General features: G+C 39.3%; 1 protein-coding gene across 1 annotated transcript in view; it reads left to right on the top strand.

Moving 5' to 3' along the window:
• Positions 1 to 21,655, top strand: part of FRMPD4 (FERM and PDZ domain containing 4) — a 120,502-nt gene that overhangs the window by 44,369 nt on the left and 54,478 nt on the right. Inside the window, exons 2-3 of the mRNA XM_075491904.1 lie at positions 7,670 to 7,830; positions 9,988 to 10,090. Of these exons, the coding sequence (XP_075348019.1) occupies positions 7,670 to 7,830; positions 9,988 to 10,090 (264 nt within the window). The remainder of the gene's footprint in view (positions 1 to 7,669; positions 7,831 to 9,987; positions 10,091 to 21,655) is intronic.

Raw genomic sequence — 21,655 nt, 5'->3', positions numbered from 1 at the left:
GCTGTACCACCAGCCCGTGCTGCACATGCGAGAGCCAGCTTGCTGAAAGGCTCCTTCCAGGAAGGAAATGCCAGTGACTTGGTGGGGTCCTAAATCTCTATTCCAGGAAAAGGCAAGGCCCAGTTGGAGGTGCATTTGGGACCCTTGGCGTAACCAGCTGATGTTAGTCCCAGCCTTTTCTGCTGCCTTGCTCCCTCCGATGGTGAGGTTTCCTTGTGCCCACACAGCCCCAGCACAGGGCTTGCCCAGGAATTGCTTGTCAGAGGCAGTTGACTCTTCAGCCACAGTCTAGTACGTATGAATAATTTGTGAGCTTCCTTTGGCTATGAAAACCTGCTCAAGCCAACAGAGTGGGCCACTGAATCTCCTTCCACTTACAGGCTTCTAAACCGGGAGCATCTCTGCTGAAGCCAGCGTCACCCTGGTGGGAAAAGGTTGCCAGGAAAAAATACATGATGCAGAAATGCCGTTCAGTACAGTGTGTAGCAGCATAATTACACATTAAGGGGGAGCTGTCAGCGTGCATTATACGCCATATGTGTACAGGTGCAGTTTAGACATACTCATCGTCAGTGCACCAGTGTTGGCTGTGCATTTCAGGCAGTAAGGAAGGCAGAGGCTGGCATCATGCTCTGCCTACAGAGGAGGCAACTCCAGCATTCAGGTGGCCAGTGTTGCTGGGAGCAACTGTTTTCTTCCTTTGGGAGAGATTCTCCTTTGAGATTTTTTCCTAACAGTCAAGCGTTGAAAACCTCCCCCCCCCCCCGCCGCCCCCCCATTCTTGTCCTTTTTTTGTTCTGTAACTCATCTTGTGATATTCATAATTTCTCTCTGCCGGGTCCCTTCATATCTTTCCTTCCCATCTACTGTGGCCCTTTCTTTGCCATGGCCAGTTTTCACTGAGACATTTCTATGCAATTTCTGCTATTTGGCTGGCACCTGAAAAGCCCCATCTCAATACAGCAGGCAGGAAACTCAATGATCATCGTGAACAGAGCTCCAGAAATGCTTGTGGCCATCCTGAGAGAAGGAAAATAAAGGGAACCTCTCTGGCAATCTGTCGATACAAAACTCGAAACGAACAACTGCTAGTCTGCAGTTGGGGCTTGAGGCTTATTTCCCTGTCTTTGTGGGATTCAAGTATACAAGTTTGTTTTCTTCCCAATATATAGCATTCATATACCGTATCTGTAGATTGCAGAAGCATTCACATATTACACATGTAATATTCTCAATATGAGGGTGCTAATTGTCTTTGTAAAATGTACTTTCAGAGTATTTCTCCCAGTGCCTGTTTGAAGCTGAGCATAAATTTTTTTATCCCTCTAAATTTGTATTCACATCAGTTTTATCCACTGTGATTTTGCTTCACTTTGTCTTGCTTTAGATTGCACATCATGCCCGGCAGTGGAGGAAGAGTGGATTTTGAAATTTTTTACGTGTCAGATTTCCCTGTATCCAATTTTATCAAAAAGCTGTCACCAACTTCTTCTGAAACCAGCAAACCTCTTTCTTTCTAATTACATTTTTACCATATGTTCATCCAGATGGCATATGCCAAACATTTTCTAGGGTGCTATAAAATGACCTGACTTTAGAGGATTTAACTGCTGAAGAAGCTTATGAAAAAAATAGAATTGACACCGGGGCAGAAAAACAGTCCTAGAAAGAAAGAAAGAAGAAAAATATCTGATAAATCTTCCCAGTTATATTTTGTGCCTGTGATATTGAATTCTCAACATACACACCTGCACGAAAACAGTGAAAATGTAGGGAGTATTTTATTGAAGTGTTAAAAGTTGACTCCTTTTTGAACAGCTGAAAATAAAACTTTTGTCTGTTGTCTATATCTAAAAAGAACTCTGGAGGTGTGAGCGACTCTGTGGTTTGCTGCAAAATTGAGCAAAAAAGAGTTTGTCAAGCTACCAGATTCTCTGTAAGAGCACCAATTTTACTTAGCAATGGAATAACTATTCGGGCACTTTTTTTCTGAAATGTCATTTGCAAGTAGAAGACAGATACAGTTGATGCATGATTTTGACACTTGTGTCCTAGTTCTTAATAATTCTTGTGGGATTTCTTGGAGAAAACAAATTAACTTGAGGTATACTGAGAGGTGCCAGGAACTTGAGGAGAGAAGGAAGGAAGGAAGGAAGGAAGGAAGGAAGGAAGGAAGGAAGGAAGGAAGGAAGGAAGGAAGATTATTTTTCATAGTTAGCTACTAGTTAGAATAAATAAATGAAGGTCAATTTTTCATCTTCTGGAGAGTTTGTGTATTTGTTCTCACCTATGACAGTTTCCTTTTAACTGTCATCATTGTTTTGATAGTCTTTCTAGGTTATCAAGGGGAAAACTATAAAATACCCTCATGTTATTATCAGTTTCCATACTATTGTCTCAAGTCTCCAGCCATTTTACTTACATCTAATTCCTGAAGACAGGTGATTGAGTGAGAATCAAATCTACTTTCTTTTGTTGCTGCAGTAGCTTCTACGACTTCCAGTTGCAAAGGAAATTTTGAGTGCACAACCCGAGGCTCTTAATAGAGTATGAACCAAGATGTAGTTTTGGGGCAGGATGGGCAGAGTCTCGTGGTCTCAGGGATTCAGATGGACAATTGTAAATGAAGGTTTGTTCCGTGTCCTCAACTTGCATAGGTCTATTTGAAAATCACAACTGCAGTCAGCAAAGCAGATCCTCCACCCCCTCTGAGTTAATGAGGCAGGATTTTAACAGTGCTCGACAATTTGAAGTGGTTTTGTTATTTCTGAATTAAACCTTTGATAAAAAGTCCTTATCTCCATCCTCCTCGCCCACTTCCACTCATCAGCCCATGAGTGGTTTGACATTTCCACAGGTTCTTCTCCATCATTGACCAGGATTACACCTGCTGTGTCTCAAGTCAAAACAGAGTCTATTTTGTAGTTGAATCAATCTGTATACCAGAGAGATTGTAACTATTTAAAAGCTAAGGATTAAAACCCTCGAAATTGAGAATTGGTGTTAACCTTTGAAGCAATTGAAACAAACTGTAATATGGAAATACAAAATGAAACACCAAAATGCAGCCTGTTTTCCCGCTGTCATGGTATGATGCAACAGCCATTTGATTACGATTAAGTTGTTTTAGTGTTTGTGGGTGCGCAGCTGTATTAAACTCACCTTGAGGTACCACCTTTTCTGCTCTTTTTTTGTATGTCATTGCGGAATGGAGCTAAAGTTGTTTGGGTGCCTTTGTTACCTATTTCCAAAATAATGTTTATCATAACCAGGGTTGCTGGATTCATGCTGTAGTTTTCAGTTTCTTAGAAGAGTTAGACCCCTAAGCATTTTCCTGTGGAAATGCAAACTCCTGCATAACAAATTTCAGCCTGCTGAGGACAGGCTTTTCTTAGCTGCCATAGACAAACCTCTCAGAATTAGCCCACTAATCCGTAAGTGTCAGGGAAAGACACATCAAAATCCAAAGGCTGAAAAAGCATTGTGCTCAGATACTTTGCTTTTAATTACTAATATGCATTATGAAATCAAGCTCTCATTTTAATTACAGTCTTTGTTTAGATATTCCTTGGGTTATCCAGCATGTAATTTGAATGAGGAAAATACTAAGAAGGTTTCCATAGAAAGTGTTACCAAGTTAATCATTATGAAACTAATGATCTGAAGATTCAAAGTGCCAGCCTTAAACCATACCTCCAACTTTCCCAAGCGTTACTTCAGGCATGCACTTGTTACATTAGGCTCCCCGTAATGTCCTGGGCAGCTGAATTGTGTCTGCAGGAGCAGGCTGCCTTCTCGCAGCTGGGCAGTGTTCGCCAAGGTACTCTCCTTTCCTAATTTTCTTCCTCCTTCACTGACCGTAGGCCCCTTTAGGGACGCGTGTGCACACCAATTTTATGCCACCCTGTAATGCCTCCATTCTGCTCTGTGTGTCAGTGCAGGCACACTCAGGTGCCTTCTCTCTCGTTTCCCCTGTTACCCTCTCTTTTGGGTAGAGTAGCTGCCACAGAGAGCTTTTGAGTGTAAGTACTTGGAATTACACTTCCGCTATGATTTTCCATAGCTGGTAGTTTATCTCTAGGAAGAGGCTGGTGTATAAAATCTCTGTTCAAGAAATTCTCTAAGAATTACTCTCCTTAGTAATGGCAGCTGTCTCCCACTGCTCACAATAAGAGTACATCAGAGAAGATAGCCTTTTGGAAAGCAGAGACTCATCTCAGTCATGGAAAATGGTAGGATATAAGTACCTCTTTGGAAAGGCGATCTAAGGGCAGCTTGTGTTTGTGTATGTGGAGAGAACAGGTCATACTTCAAATGCTAGCTTTTTTCCTTTTCTTCCATTTTGCCTTCAGAAAAATAAATCTTTAGGTATAATCTAGGCACGGTACCATCTAAACACATTTTTTACTGTGTTTGAAGCAAATGGGAAGTTTGCAGTGTTGGAGTTATAAGATGTTTCACTGTTTAAGTGATGCTCTGTGTAAGGTTCCCCAAAGTGGCTGTTTTGAGTCCAAGTTTATTAGATTCTGGTTTAGAACTCTTAGCATAGTTATTCTTCAGGAGTCAATATTTTCCATAGCTGAGATGGAGATCAAATACCTCCAATTAATGCAAAATTCAAATTAGTCTTGAACTATGGTACTACAACTCGCATCTCAATAACAGACTAGCCACAGGAGGAAGCGGGTTTGTCAATGTGCCATCACACAAAGCTTTGAGTATTCATCTAATCTCTTCTGGGATCATATTCATATATCTTGCTGCTCTCTTGAAATACACTTCCAACGTACTGAATGATACAAGAATATCTGATGCAGCAAGCTGTAGAAGCGTGAGATGCAGAGCCTTTTTAGTTGATGTATTTGAAGGTGGATAACCTTAAAAATCAATAAAACCTGCTGCGCCACTCAGAATCATGATGGACTGTTCCTCGCTGATCCTCTTGCTTAGGCTTTGAATAACTGATGCTGTGCTGCTGCAGATCCTCAGTACAAGCTATGCAGTGGCTGGAGCGAGGCATCCACTGGCAGAGCTGCTCTTTTGAGCAAATCTCTATGTGTGCTCTTGGAGTTTGCTAGCTGAAGTGCAGCTGTTGGTGGGGTTTTTCGGGGGTTGTTTGGGTTTTTTTTTTTCCTTCATGATTTAGTTTTCAGACCAGACTACACAAGTGCTTGAAGGGAGAGGATGGCAATGGCAAGAAAGCAGCTCTCAAAGGCTCGAGTGTTATTTTCAAGTTGCTTGTAAATATGGCATTTCCTCTTTGGAGACAGCATCAGCTCATAGTGCCCCAATTACAGAAATGGAAGCAGCTGATAGGAAGAAATTATTAAATAGAACATTTTAACTTTGTGGGAAGTTTGGTAAGGCTGTCACCTAAAAGACGTGACAAATGCGGTTTCGTATTCTCTACCAAAGCAAAGCTGACAAGTTGAAATAGATAGTTTTTGAAATACCGTGACACCTCAGAAAGTGTCCCATTTGAAAGACAAAATGTTTGAATATCTAGAAGCCCAAATCATAAATAGGAGTTGATGGGGAGGAGGGTGGCTGGGAGGTCTTGAAGATAGATTTCATAAACTGTCTGCATAAAACTCTGTGGATTTTCTAACAGTTCTTTTGAATAAACAGAATACAAAATTATCTAAAATTAGTTGACAAAAACTGGAGGAACAGGAGGAGGAAGAGAATGAAGTATCAGAAAATATATTTTCTTTGCTGACTTCACCTTTTGCAGATACTAGGAGAGCACAGAGATTCTCTCTCTCTCCTGTTTTTGTAAGGAAGTAGCTTCTGCTACTTCTGATCATATGCGTAAAAAGGCAGCATGTTACTCTTAGGCAGACTGAATCTAGTGATAGGGATAGAGAATTTCTTTGAAGAAAAGCCCTGGAAAAATCCAGTCACAGGAATAAACTCCCACTGAGAGTTTACTGAGATTTTGCTGCTCTTGTGTATATCAGTAATAGAAGCAGACCATGGAGAGAATGGAAACTGATGTCATGCCCAAGGTGTATGTGTTGGGGAAAGATCAGAGAAGTTTTTGCATGTCATTGATGCTGAAAACAGATCTCTGAATGATGCCTTTCTCCTTATGGACTGCCTGTCTGGAGTTCTTCAGGGAATTGTATTTGAAGGTAGAAAAGGGACAGGACTTGAGAGCAACAATTCTGGTTGCATGGGACGTCGTGTAACTCTCATGTTATAACATGTTATATGTAAGATTATCAAGCATATGGGAAAATTACTTGATTTTCATTTTGTTAATTACTTATGAGACCAACTTTGAAACTGATGATACTGCTTACTGCTGTAGGGATATCTGCCTCTCTGATGTCCTTTGTGGCATTTTAGGTTGGGCACCTGGGCGTTACCTTTCTCAGCGCAGGAGCCTGTGCCCTCCCTGCAGACAGGTTTGGGACTTGGCTCCCTCTGTCTACTGCGTTTATCCACCGAGAGCTGGAGTTAGTTCAGCACCTGCAGATTTACATTCTCTTGAAGATAAAAAAGAGTTAACTCTTGGCCAGGCAGCGCTAAACGAATACCATCTGAGTTCTGTCAATACTGCAATAACCTGATGCCATGAGCTGTAGGCTGTCTTCATGCTAAGCTGACCAGGTATTGCTGCTTGTCTGCAGTGGTGACTAGGTTTCCTGAAGCATATGAGTTCAGTTAATGGCCTTTGGAAGTGTATGACACTGGAGCGGTCTGTTTGTCTGTGTAATCAGCACTGGGAATTCAGCAGGGAGCTCCAGGCATTGGGTGGGAAACAAAAAGTATGTTCCAGTTCAGTCTGGATACAGCATCAGTCACATTTCAATGTTTGTTAATGTTAATTTAGCAGTCTCTATGCTTTTAAACCATGACCTCTTTCATGGATATGTCATGTTGGATAGCTTTCATCCTTTTTATTTTCTGCTTGAAAAATCAAGATCTTTCTCTCCAGCCATGAGAATTTTTTCTGCTAGGTATAATAAGTAATCTTTGTCATAACACTGTAGATGAAAGTAAAGTATTTTAGTAATTGCTGATAAATAGATTTTCTACATATCTTTTTTTTTTTTTTTTTTTTTCCCCCTGGAACAGTTTGGAGTGACTTCAGAGAGTTTACCTGAGTAGTAAATATAGAGCTGTTACCTGTGCCTTAGGTAGTCTGTTTGAGAGGACTCAACTCAGAAACTTGCTTAACATTTTAGAAAACCAAATTTAAATGTGTGTTCTCTCTTCTTGCCAAAGGCTGTGGAGAGTCTGCACTCTAATTGTCACAAAAAGAGTCTGTACTCTAATTGTTATGTTTTACATTATGAGTAGGTCACTCTATTATTTTTCCCTTCCAAAAAATGAAGAATGAAAAATTCAAGCACAGATGACAAAGGCTTTATTGTTGGGTTATTTTTTTTCATATATGGAGTATGATTAAATGTATGCTGTCTAAGAGAGACCTCTTTATAGGTTGATACTATTGACTAGTATTTGAGACCAGCAGCGTTATTACTTTATGTATAAGAAAATCTAATAGGAAATTATTAAGTTGATGGTTTTGTTCCTATAGTGAGAACATTTCAGGTATTCATCTCATATTGTTGCAGAAATTGCTTGGCTCAAGTAGATACCACAAAATCATGTTTTAATGATTTTTTTCCTTTTTCCATCTTTTATTTTTTTTTCACAGTCACATGACACAATCAGCCACATTTGAAGACCCTCGAATAGAGAGCTGCCAAATAACCCCTCCAGCCCCTCGGAAAGTGGAAATGAGGAGGGATCCTGTGCTAGGATTTGGGTTTGTGGCTGGTAGTGAAAAGCCAGTTGTTGTACGCTCAGTAACACCAGGTATGTTTTCCCCACCTGACCCCGAAAGCAAACATGGACTTAATCTACTGAGATGAAATACAGTTACAAATTTGAGTACTGTTAAAATATTCAGGCAGACATAGTAATCACAAATACTAGGTAGGATTTTAAGCCTTATATTACTGAGTAGTTTCCCTCCTTGCACTCATTTTTGAATGTTATGTAAATGTGTTAATAAAAAGCCACTTTTAGGTTATTGCTCTGAGCCATTGCTATTGTTTGCCTGAAAAAAGTTGACCCACTTCACTCAAGGAAAGAAGGTCTTCTCCCTTTTATGTTTATATTGGTTTGATGTCACCTTCATTGCCATTGAATCTGTTTTCAAGAGGTATGTTGAGTTGTGAGATTAAAACTTACATATTTTTCATTCTTTTTATCATCAGGTTTCCAAGGAGAAACTATGTTTCTAACTATAACATTTGGTTCCAACTATAATATTTGGTTTTGAAAAAAGGGGTGTTATTGCTGGCTTTTTTTTTTTTTTTTTCAGTGAATACTTCTGTATAACTATGTGGCAAAAAGCCAGGTCAAAATAGATCCCTGAACCTCATACCTGGAGTGAAAATTAGTGAGGTTTGTGGTATTTTTTAAGTTATAGGTGACCAGACCTGGGACTGCTCAGTCTCCCAAATAGCGGGCTCCTGCTCTTTATGCTTAAAGTTCAGTTGTTATGTAAAATTGCTTTGGAGCCAAGGGCAGGGATTTGACTTTGCTCTTGTTCAATATGTTCTCCAGAACCCCTGCAGAGAGCAGAGGAGAGGCAAAATCGACTTTGTGAAGTTCTGATGTCATTTACCCATGTGTGTGCATTGATTATATTTTATTGTTTTCAGATTAAATGAGCGGGGTAACTAATATTTGAACTAGATCCAGACAGTTCTTTTCTCCCAAGTTAGCATTATTAATGTAGTTTTATGTTAAAGTTCAGTTTGGAAAAGGTGTTTATTATATTCTGTTCCAAGTGAATAGGAGGACAGATGAGATCAGGACAATGTTCTCCTACATTGATTTGTATCCATTTATGCTGGATATATAAGTGAAGTAAAGCTTTGAAGCCAAACAGAGGAAAGGAACAGCATTTAGCTCAGTTGTTAAATGAATTGTTTTTGATACTGAAACATTTTCTTTTAAGACTTTATCTTCATATTGGTAGTATTATTGGGGTTTTTATGTATCATCATGCAGAGTTTAAAGACAGAAGACTAGAGATGATATACCTTTTCACTCGCAGTTGCGATGTCACACCCTCTTCTGGGCATGTAATTGTGCTGAGAAGCAAAGTATTATGTGCGTTTTATAAAGCATGAACTCAATATGCATTTCAGCAGTGTCAGAATGCAAAGCACGTAGGCGTGTACATGTCTGATTGTCTACTCAGACTAATGCTAAATATCTCTGTCTAACTGAAAGTGGTAATGCTTCTGGATGTACGTAAACAAGTGGTAGGAATCCAGAGGAAAAGAGACTCAGAGACTGGAGGTATAGAAACTTACTGTCTTCAGATTGAAGGAAACAGGTTTGTTTTGCCCAGAACAGGAAAGTCAGAGGAGAGACCTGTGAATGACTTTCAAATAATGTAAGTGGTGTTTCATAGGAAATAGGAATAAGGTGTTCTCCAGTGTTACTTCGCCTGGGCCAGGAAACTGTGTTGCAACAAGGAAGATCTGGTGTAGGCACCAGGGAAAAAGCCTTCCTGATCTTAACAGTAATTAAACAGGATCATTTATTTACAGGAAAAGGAGTCATCCTCAGGGTGGTCTTATACGAATATCAGGCAAACATTGATATCAGACAAACATCAGGGATGAGTAAGGTATGGTTGATCACACCTTAAAGAGTGAATTAGGCCACCTCTTATGGGTACTTCTGGCCCTTCAGAAAATCAAGCCCTTATTTTTAGGTGGCTAGATGTTGGTTTGGAACTTAACTTGAGCAACTTCAGTACAAGCTGCTAAGCCACTAGTTTTCAAGATTTTCCTGGTAAGGAAGTACTGGTAATGTCAGAAATAGTATTAGTGTTAAACATGCCATTAGTTGAAGAAAAAGCCACTCATAGTATGTGAACAACAGAGCGTGTCTGTGCATTTACAAGGGCCTGCTAACATGTGCTTTTTTTTTTTTTTCATTTGTCTCCAGGCGGCCCCTCTGAAGGAAAGCTTATACCAGGGGATCAGATCATAATGATTAATGATGAGCCAGTCAGCACTGCTCCAAGGGAGAGAGTCATCGACCTTGTCAGGTAGTTGATGTCCTGTCACTTAAACTATGAACCCAGTGGCTTATTGCCTGTGCAATCATTTGATAATACAGCAAGTCTTGCCTTCTCGTGGCTGAGAAAAGAGAAAATAATGTTACTTTAGTCATAATGAAGAATGGTGAAGTATTTTAGTATTGAAATGAAATTTCCTCTTAAATGTCCTCTGGGTAGCTGAAAAAATATAAGACATTGGAACAGCTCCAAAATACTTGGGTATCAAAAGAGGAATAGTATCCTACTGGTATTTATTTTTGGTATGGGTGGTTGAAAAGATAATTCCTGGAGTAAGGCAGCTCCAGTCACTGTTGCTCTATTGCTTTTTTTTACATGGAGAAAGTTGAGTCGGGTCTGCCTAGTGCGAAGAGGAAAGCAGATGTGGTGGGGTGATTTTTGAGAGCAGATGGGTCCATGTAAATGGGAATATGTAGGGAAGCTCAGAGTGTTCGGGTGGATTGCAGGTAGGTGAGTTTATGTGAAAAGAGCAGGTAGGAGGCAGAAAACAAGACAAAAAAGTGACTGTAGAGAGTGTAGGAAAGGAGAAATGTCAATATTTGTAATGGGGTATAGAAGGAAAGAAAGGACAGGGACTGACAAATGCTCAGGATGTAGAAAAAGATGCAATTTGGTTCACACAATAAGCTTTACATTTTGAGTAAGAAGAAATGTTAGTGCATTGCATAGAAAAAATGACTAGTAATTAAAAAATTAAACATAATTATTATTTTAAATTCCAGTAGCCTGGTTGCTGGACACCAGTTTTGTTTATTTTCCTTCTCATTGGTGTAAACTCTGAATTGGTGGATCTGTCGATTACTGGTAGATACTTGGGTTTTAATTGTGCAGGTACCTCTCCTCAGAACTGGTAGCTGTCAGTGTTACCCACGTAATTTTGAAAAGTCACATTTGCTTCCAGAAATTTGGGCAGGAGGTGCCATGATAGCTGTACTCTTCTTGCAGGTCACAATTTGAGCAAATGGGTGCTCATTTGCTGGGGATTCAGCTGAGAAGCAAGCTTCCAAAGGAGATACAAAAATGGTATAAAGATGCCAACAACACTGATGCCTTTATCTGTGTTGTGGACTAAATACAATACATTTTCAGATTTAAAAGAAAAAAAAAGTGTTAACCTGCAAGTCAACTAACAGAAACACAGCAGATTAAGAGGGGACTTCAACACTCTTGTTTTTCTGTGACAGAGACCCCATGAACTGCAGAAACTGTCCTATGCTCTGTATTGACCATCAGCATAAGCCTCACAAATGGGTCTTAAACTCATTTTTTGATGTCTTTGTTTCTTCCTAAAGTGATCATATTGTAGTCTCCATTCTTTCCCTGATTCTTTGATATGCAAGTAATCAGAATTATGATCTCTATGTCCTTTCTCTGCTGCCAGCAATATGTAGTAATAACAACAAGGAAAATAGACTGATTAGGTCTGAGACAAACTGAGTTTATTGTGTGGCTGATTCTCTGTCTGCCTTCAAATGAGAAACTGAATAAGAATGTCACCCTTCTCAATTATGTTGACTCCATAGGTAGTGTCTTAAATTAAGTGTTGTTGCATTCCAGGGGAAGCTTTTGGTGACACTTTTCTTGCGCTGTAATTCTAGCTCTGCTCTCAAAATCTATTTGCCTTTGGGATTTTGACAGAGACTCATTCTTTGATGAGACTCAGAGTGAAATGTATTTGGGTTGTATATTGCAGCATTTGAAATTAAGAGCTTTCTTTTCATGCCAGTGGGGACACTTGGAATGATTAGACACTCTCACTACACAGTCCTGACACCATAGCAGAAGCAATTCTTTACACCAATGAAATGATGAATCCCTTCTGTATAATAGAAGATTTTCATATGGGTTAGATACATCTGCAACTTTGAAAATGCTTGCTTTCAGTTTTCAATGTCCATGGAATCAATTGTGAAATCTTGTTTTTCAGCTGGTAGCAGTGTATCTGTGGTCAGCAATGAGTATGTTTTAGATGCATAGGTTAGGCAATGGACATAATCACAAAATCATAGAAGAATTGAGATGGGATTTCTGGAGGTCATCCAGTCTAACTTCTTGCTCAAAGCAAGCTAGTGTCAGTTAGATGTGGCTGCTCAACACTTGTTGAATCAAGTTTTTAATATCTCCAAAGATGGAGATTTCACAACCACGCTGGGCAGATGTTTCAGTTCTTAACCAGTGGCCTTTCAAAGACGACAGAGAGCAGCTTTTACAAGACATGAGCCAACTCCCTCAGCGGCCTTAGGTGCATCCCATCTAGGCCCATGGACTTAGGAGTGTCCCTCTTGCCTAAGCAATCCCTAATTCAGTCTTTGTCTACTTCTGTTCCCTAAATTCTGCCACTAAGTTCAGGGACCAGGGTGGTGGACCTTGCCGCTAAAGACCAAAGCCAAGAAAGCATCGAGTACTTCAGCCTTTTCAGTGTCCTTCATTAGGTTGTCCACCCCATTTAGCAGTGAGTTCATATTTCCCTTGACTTTCACTGCTGATGTAGCTGTAGAGGCCCTTCTTGTTACCCTTCACATCTTGTACCAGTTTCAGTACCAGCTGAGCTTTGCAAATTCCATCCCTGCCTGGCCAGGTAGGGCTTCTCTGTTTCTCCTGGGTAACTTCTCTCCATTTCCATCTCTGGTTTGCTTCCATTTTGCTCTGGGTCTCGGTCAAACCCTATGTGTCCGGGTGTCCTGCTGTGCCTGCCCGCTTCCTTGCAGATTGGCGTAGACCGTTCTGGCACTTGGAGGAGGCTCTCCATGAAGATCACCCAGCTCTATTGGGTTCTGGCCTTTCAGAGCTGCATCCCACAGGACCCTGCCCACCAGTGCCCTGGACAAGCTGAAGTCTGCTCTTTAGCTTGGACTCCTCTTCCTCCTTTCCCTCAGGATCTTACATTGTACCATCTCATGGTTACTGCAGCACAGCAATGAAAAATTGATATTCCAACACTGTATTTTTTCTGTGATTGCATGGTCTCTTGCTGATTAGGTATAACAAGGTATGTTTTATATTCATGATGTGAAATTCTGTGGCTATTTTTATGCAGCTTTCCCTCAAAGCTTTTTGTAAAGTCAAGAACCTATTTGTCTTTATAATTGCAGAGAGTGTGGAAAAAATTAATGTACTTTCAAAATACAGACATAAAGATCATAGTATGCCAAACAGAAAAAACCCAAACTGCTTGAGAGAAAAAAGGTAGATTTCATAACCAGATGAGCATCATGCTTTAGCAAGACTCAAAACTTCCAAGCAAAAGTATACCCAAATGTGAGATGTTAAGTCAACCACGAATGTTAAACAGACCTTTTAGTGCAATGCAATATTTAATTGTTTTCCAAGAAAACATTGTTGGGACATTTACTTACGAAAAGAGTTATGCTATTGAAGGAAAAGAAAATGGAAAAGAGAATTTCTGCTACAGTCTATCTTAAATCCAAAAAATAAAAAAAGATTCAGAATGTCCACCAAGAAGGGTATCTGAAAAATGTCAATTAAATCTTTTTTCGTTAGGAAAAAGCATGTCCCTAAGCAATAAATTTGCTTTCTCTCTAAATTTTCCATAAAATAAGTCAGAGCAATTTTTTTCAGATCATTTGTTTTTCTTCATCCCTTTTCCTATCAGCTCCAAATTCATTGTGTACTTTTTACTCCTACAGGGTTAGAAGTAGTTAGACCTCTCTTTTAAGAAAGTCCCTTTTGTGTAATGGTTTTACTACAGGAAAATGCAAGAAGATAAAGGGAGCACATAATACTGAATTTTTCACATTGTCTCTTTATTGCATTTTCAGATTTTAATTATGTGTGTGCTTTCTAAACATTCATTACTGAAAATAAGCTTCCTTAAGTAGAAAACTGTATTAAAAGTCACCTCTGCTGACTCCAGGGGATACTGGGCAGGAACCTGGTGAAAGATTTTGGTTTGGTTTTTAAGAATTGAGGGATACTGTTGTATCCTAGGAGGTCTCAGGTCTGGAGATTATCAGGGATATTCATTATAAATATCCCCTGCAGGTCATTCCCATCCATCTAATTCTTTTGGCTCTGCTTTACTGGCAACATTTGATTAGTGTTCAGGTTGTCCTTTGAAAGCCAAGGTTGCAGAAATATGAATACAATATGGTTTGCAGACAAAATACATAAGGACTCATTATTTCTAGGTAATGTTCAATGGCTTTTGCATCATATTATGTTCTCCTGAGCTATTTTCAAGCACAAACCCAGAAGTCATGTTTATGGTTTCCCTTACAAAGAGAGGTCACCTTTATGAGCGTCACTTATGGCTGCAGTCTAGATGTGTTCCATTCAAGACAGAAAGTTATTGAAGTTGGAAAAAGAGGAAGAAACAAGCCCAGTTTTTTAAATGTATGGTTACAGTCCAGGCAAGGAGCAAGCGAACAGAATACTAAAGAAAGATGTATTTGAAGTGCAGTCGGTTCAAAATTGTGGCAGGAGCTACTTATCTTGGTTTTCTTTTACTCCTGATACAGATTCTGTCACTTAAAGCTTTTCACACATACTTAACAATAAGTACTTTGAGATAACATTAAAGTCATTGCATAGTGTAGCGATTTTTTGCATATTTGAAGGTGAGCAACAATGCAAAACTAACATATTAGAAGGTGTATTAATGTACTGTATCAATTAATTGGTTGTTCAGTGGTACATGTATTTCATGATCATTGGTTAATGTTAAATTTGTATCTTTTTAAGAATCAATTTAACCAACCAAACCTTCTTTTAAAACACTTAAATATATCTAACAAATAATTTGCCTTACAATATGTTTATAGGTAATTTCTAACACATGAATGACTTACTCGATTATCTTAGATTGTACTGAGTATGCATTAGCCTACAAGGATCCCAACATATGTAAAATCTTTTTATTTAGCAAGATATTTTACTGAAATTTTAAGTGCCACACAGATGTACTGCTTACCCCATAAAGCAAACTCTGAGTAGGGCATGGTAGTGGTATTTCATTCATACTTCAATTAAAATAATTATCCAGGCAGCCTGTGAGGGAGATGGGCACCTGAAGTGGGTGATCCATCCGAGATACTTGTTTTGGAATAAACTACCCTGTTGCAGAAAGCTTTATTTATGCATTGACTAAAGAAGGAGCACGGAAAACTGTCTTAGAATAGAAACCTGACTTCTAGGTTGGTAAATTAGGCTAGATTAGTCCGTTCCTTGAAACTGTAACAGCAGTAAATTAGTATTTGACGTCCTGTGGAATTCCACTAAAAGACTTTAATCGCAAACCGAGAACTGAAAAAGGTGAAATTCATTAAGGGCTTTTCTTTCTTGTTGGCTCTATTTTCTATTTAAGAGAAATGACTCAAAAACCTTTCTGAAATAACTCTTGCTTTGGCAATTTAATGTCACGGCAAGTCTTCATCAAGAGGATCTGGAGGATTCTTTCAATTCTGCTGTAGAATTTCTGTTTTAATTTTGTGTTACCGTAAGACTGGAGAGAAGGAACCCTCCAGGATTTCAGGCTGCACGTTGCATTTTAAGTGCTAACATGAATTTAATCAATACTGACCCTTTGTCATGGAGTGGCTGAGGATTCTGTTGCTGCCATTTGACTCTGTGTGGGTCAGGGGACCAGTTTGCCTTCTCTACATCATCATAGCTAAATGCAAGTGCAAAAGGGAGCTCAGTGGCAGTGCCTGTCATCATTGTCTTCTCATGGCAGCGGAAAATACCACTTTTCAAATGTAATTTCTGCCTCTAGGCTTAGACTGTTTCATATATTGGATCAAGCAGTTCTGGTGGACTTTAATATTAAAGACATTCTTTCTTCATCATCATCATAGAGAGAAAATCAAGCATATCAATCTATTAGCTATGATACTGCTTAGCAACCGAGAATCTTGAAACCTGCTTTTCCTGAAAAACCAGTCATGCGGACCTTTTAATCTGAAGGTACTCTGTTATACTCCCAGTTCAGTATATAAATCCAGAGGCTATACCCATTTTGTTTCAGGTCTTGATCTATGAATTGCTAGTGTTTTGGGTTTTAGATACATAATGCTGAACAGAGGGACAAAATGTTGGACCAGATTATCTGTAGGAGTTTTACAAGTGACATCAATGGAGATAAGTTTTCTGCCAAGGCTTTTAATTAGCTACCTCTAATCAACTGGCCCAAGCATAGACCTGGGAGTCAGGATATGAGCCCTCAGCTCCTGTCTGACTTGAGGGGTGTTGTTAGATGTATATCTTCCGAGGTGTTTCTGCAACATAATACAGAGATAACTTAAATGAGCTGCTGCAATCTGACTATGAGAGCACAGATTTAGTACTGTCTGCTTTACCTTTTTTCTTGGCTGCCGTGGTGAGATACTTCCGGTACTTGAGCTAATATATTGAGAGCTAATTCAGATCTCTCTAGATTTTAATTATTAATCTGTAATATGGTTTCATAAATGCTTACCCACCTTTTCAAAGGCCTGTAAGAGTTAAGCTGAGTTGAAAGCTGTATAGAGATATTATTTGTTATTGTTAAAATCAATACCAACTATGGAAATCGTTCTCTTCTAAATCCATTCTATCTGGGAAAGCATGCAGTCTCATATCCTTGCTCTGCTCTTAGCAGAAAGTTGGCTGACATGGTTTAGACAGATTTGGGCTCAATAATTCAAATGTTTGGAATGCTGAGAACTTAATTTATAAGTTTCTTTTCATGTTCACCGTGGTGGATGCCCCCTGGAGTTAGCAAGTCTAGGGTCTTTTTGAAATTCCAAGGCTTGATGTGTCATCCGGTTGGAGTGTTGTGTCATCATCTCACTCTGTTATCCTCTAGAAAGAGGAGTCAGCCATGATGTCTTGCAGGTCAGCTGTTCTGTAACAAGTTGCTTTGTGGTAACTGAATGCAAGGGTATGGACAGAGATGTGGAACAGCTGTGCCTAAAACACAAGCAAGTGCACAAAATGCCTTCTTCAGATGTGAACCAGCAACTGTTGCTCTCATTAGCTTGTTCTGACAAGCAGGCTTACTGCTCCTCATACAACTAAACAAAAGCATTGGCTTGTCTGCAGGGAGGATTTACTTTGAAGCCACATGCACTGATGTGAATGTTTCAAAGTAATTGTTCATACAAATGAACACCCAGCTTTGAGTTTATGATGAATTAACCCTTCCATGTGATGGATTTCCCCCATATTGCATGCCCTGCAATAGATGTTTATCCTTCTTTGTGCTCTCGCTGCAAGCCCCGTGCATCAAAGGATTACTTCCTGTTGGAATATGTTGCAGGAGGTACCTAAAAATCTCATGTCCTGTGTTTGGGGCAGGGAGGGTTAGAGAGGAGGTGTCAAACTACAGAAATTGTCTTTCCCGACCCCATTATCTGTCTCTTTTGGGATTACATTTCCAAATCATGAAAAATTATGTTGGGCAAGCCAGCGCTCCACATTGTGCTGTTGGTACTTGAATATTCTGTGGCTTGTGTGGATGCCTTGAGGACATTACTATCAGACAGCTACACTTACACAAGACAAGCACTGTGATATGGAGCAGTTTAATCAGCAGAAAGCAGAAAACAGGGAGGAATACAAGACAGAGACAGCTTCAGGAGCTTGCTTGGGAAGCACCAGTCTGTGCAGAACAGTTCTGGGCTTGGAGAAGCAGTATGGGCTGACAGGAGAGGATTGTGCTGTGCATCTGGGGCTGCCACCAAGGAAGTATGAAGATGACAGAGATGCCTTCACCACCGCATGCACAGAACTCACAGAGCAACTCTGCCCTTCCAGAAGTGTGTGGCTGCCCTCACTGGGAAGTTTACAACTCCCTCATCCTGCCAGTCAGTTGCTGACTGGTTCAGCACGTACACATCAGCTAATGAAGCTATTGTAACGGAAAACACAGCCATTTTTGAGAAGATATGGTAGTTGCATGGTATAAGGGCTGTGATGCTTTGTGAAGGCTTGTGTTACACACAATGTGGATAGCATTCACATCAGCATTCCCTTTTATCCTGAGACAGTGCTGGACATTTGGATCATAGAAATTAACTGGTTTTTATCTGCTGCCTAAATAGCTTCAGGACGATAGAGAAAAACTTCTTTAAAAGACTGAAAGGTAGATGGCAGTATCAAGCAAAAGGCATGTAGTTACTATGAATTATATCCAAATATTGTATTTTGATAGAAAGACAGCAAAGGTGATGTCAAGAGTTGGGAGGCAAACATGATATTTTTATGGTTTTGTAAGTTGACCCTTGGAGGGTTGTGTCTGCTACAGGCGCCTTGTATCAGGGAAGGGCAGAAAGATTTTAATCTCCTGTTTTTAAGGAGTGCTGGTTTGGGGGTGGCAGTTTTATATGCACCAGTGCTCACAGGAAATGTAAAAGGTAATTTAAACTGTTGAGAGAGAAGGGTGAAAAGACTGTGACCAATTTGCAATGTCTTGTATAGTTTCATGAATTTGAAATACCTTTGGTCTTTAGCTGTTAATTCTGTAGAAGCTCCTGGCAGTGTCTGTGTTTGAAGGGTTTTGTGCATTTTACAAAAAGTCATCTGTTTGTCAAATTGGAGAAAATAAAGCTAGCATAACTGTTAGTGTGGTGGCTATATAGGTCTTTTTTATAGCAGAGCAAGAGGGGGAAAAAAGCAAAAATTAATAGCTTTTAAAAAATCTTGAACTGTGTAATTGGAAAATATGAATAAATGGAGGTCTTAAGCCCTTCTCCTCGGGGCTGCTTAGATACTGTGGGCAGCTGGCACGTTGAGTGGTGGTGTGATCGTGTGTTTGCAGTTAAGGGAGCGCTTTTTTCCCTGTCAAGGTGGGGTGGGAAGGAGATAAGGAGAGCGACTGGGAAATGGGTAAAACCCTACTCAGAGCAAAGTGTCATGGGGAGGTCTTGGTAGCTCATGGTCCATTGGTATAATGGTGGAATTTTAATGAATTGTGTAATGGAAAGCTGACTCAGGAATTCCTGAAGGTAGCAAGCCCTTTTTCCGGCTCTTTGGCATGGTGATGCTGTGTCTTTCTGGCTTCCTGACTCTCAGAGTTAGTTTTTAGTATCATAATCCTATTTACTTCCCAGACTACATTTAATCTATTAAGTAAAATAAAATTAAGAATGGTGCCTCCTGAGGCTGTGTGTGCCCATAAGGTGGCTGTCCCTCATAACATTAGGGTCCAGTTACAATGGCTATCTCTACGCTTCCATTTCATATCCTTGCTCTGACAGCAATGTTGCCTTTCAGTCAGCCAAAGGCACGTGGGAGTGACAGTACTTGACACCAGTAACTTGTAGTTTGTCTATGGAGCTGGGAAATCATGAAAATAGTGGAGATTAGAAGTACCTGGCTGAATACTAGCCTGATAAAACTCTCTTAATCCAAACTTCTTTTTGATTCAGAGATGTCTAGACTTAATTGTGTTGTAAGAAAATTGGATCTGGCTCTCGGTGCAGTTGACTTTAAATTTTTATGATTCTTTTTGTGTTGGCAAGGCCTAATTTTTTTTTTGAAGCTTTTTCAAAAATATTGAGAAATAAGATCAAAAGGCTTAAGATTGTCATTAACAAGTACTTTCTCTTTCCTGCTTCCCTCCAATAAGAATAATTTTGTGACTCAGAGTCTCTCTTAGCGGTTGATAGTATAATGTAATTGGAATAGAAATGTTGTAGGGACTTCTGTGTTGGTTGATGGACTAGAAAACTTAGAACACAGAATTAGATCATATTTTTAATTTAGCAATAGTACAGCCAACAAGGACTCCCAAAATTGCCAAGAGATTGAGTATCTACATCTAACTTTATCTGATATGCCCAATCAGAAGGTTCGTTAAAAGGGAAGGAGAACGGTTTTACATATTCTGACTCATTAGTCCCCAAAGCGAGATTCTTGAGTTAAATATTACCACTGATTGTGATGACTCTGGGTCATAGTGGAAGGTCAAAGGACAAAAACCTTTTCTCATTAAACAAAGGATCTGAGACAAAAACTAGTAGAAAATAAAAATGGCTAAAAATAAATTCACCTTTAAAAAATACTGAATGCTTCAAAAGGCAGCTTAACTTAGTAGATTTCTGTGGGATTTGTTAGTCAACTCTTCCTGGTTTGACTTCTGATAAGACAATTGATGGTCTGTAATTTATTACAATCAACACATGAAAAATAGTGTAAGAGAAGCATTTCAGCTTCTGCTTTAGCTTTTTTCAGGCTTTTTCCCGAAGGTACCATTCTCTGACTTTTTGCTTGACTTGAAATGTCCAAGTCTTCACAGACCTCCTGGAAGCAGCAACAGTAATAAAGGAAAGATGAATCATGTGTATTTCACAGCAGGTGACTTCTAAAGGATGCTGGTCTTAGTCTTACTTTGTCTTCATCTGAGAAACCAAGAGAAACTGGTTCTGAGAAACCAAGAAGTAAGAACAATCAAAATAGAGAGTGCAAATACCAAAACAGAGACTGCAGAGGTAAACCCAGATTGCCATCAACCTCCACTACCCCAAAGGCATATTTCTTATATAGTATGTGCTGAAATGTTAATTGTTCTGTTAGCTCTTATTCCTCTTCATGCAGACTAAAGCTTAATGTGTTTTACTTACTGCAGAAGGGAAAATCCCAGCAGTCCACTGTCTATATTGTTAAATAAAGTAATTCAGCTTGGTTGGAGGTTTAGTTAAAACCAAATTTGTTCAGCTGATGAATCAAACAAGACTCCAGGAGAGGCAAAGGTCTTGTCATCTTACATCATAGAACTTACCCATTTTATGATGATCACTTCAGCTTTTCAGCAGGTCTGTTACTCAGAAAGCAATACGCAAAAAGGCAGTTCTTCTAGAGAAGAAAATTGGTTGCTATAGCAGTTTAAAATCCTTGAGGTCATCACAAAAACTGTAGGAGTCATGAGGTTTAATCGTTGCACTGAAATCTTTGTTCCATACATTGTCTTTCTGCTGAATATTCTTTTCTATGTGTCATTACAGTGTGCCTGAGACTTAAAAGGAAAATATCATCTGCCTAACAGTTTATCAAGAATAATAGCAACAACTCTCAATTTTGGAAGACAGCAAAAAATTAAAACTATTTATTAATTGAGTTTGCAGTCCAGTTTCTTTTTAGTTCTTTATCTTGTGTCATTCTCCTTACTGCTCAATTTTACATGGAAATTATACTTTTGTGACCAAAAATACCCTTTTGTTCTGCATTTTATCTGAAATTCTGTTTGTGTTCAAAGCCTTTAATTAAATATTAGAACAAATGTGTTAGTAAAGATACCACTTTTTTCTCCTTAAAAAGTATTGAAACAATTTCTTAGTGTTCTACACCAATTATAATCATGTTACAGTGTCCAGCAGGCTTATGGAGTTCATTAATAATTCATAGAAACTACCGTGGGTTTAAGGAAGGAACTATACCACATATTGACATATGGGAGTGAAAGAAAACTCAACACACTGTTTTGCAGAAAGAGGAGATTGTACCATTTATGCTCTGAGGTGCATAGAATGAGGATACAGTTTGCTAATGTAAGTCTTAGGGCTGTTTATTGGACAAATGACATATCATAAGCATGCAGCA

The sequence above is a fragment of the Mycteria americana genome, chromosome 1 (assembly GCF_035582795.1).
Source record: "Mycteria americana isolate JAX WOST 10 ecotype Jacksonville Zoo and Gardens chromosome 1, USCA_MyAme_1.0, whole genome shotgun sequence".
NCBI classification, from domain to species: domain Eukaryota; kingdom Metazoa; phylum Chordata; class Aves; order Ciconiiformes; family Ciconiidae; genus Mycteria; species Mycteria americana.
The sequence above is the reverse complement of the archived record's forward strand: the minus strand, read 5'-3'. Positions and strand labels throughout refer to the sequence as shown.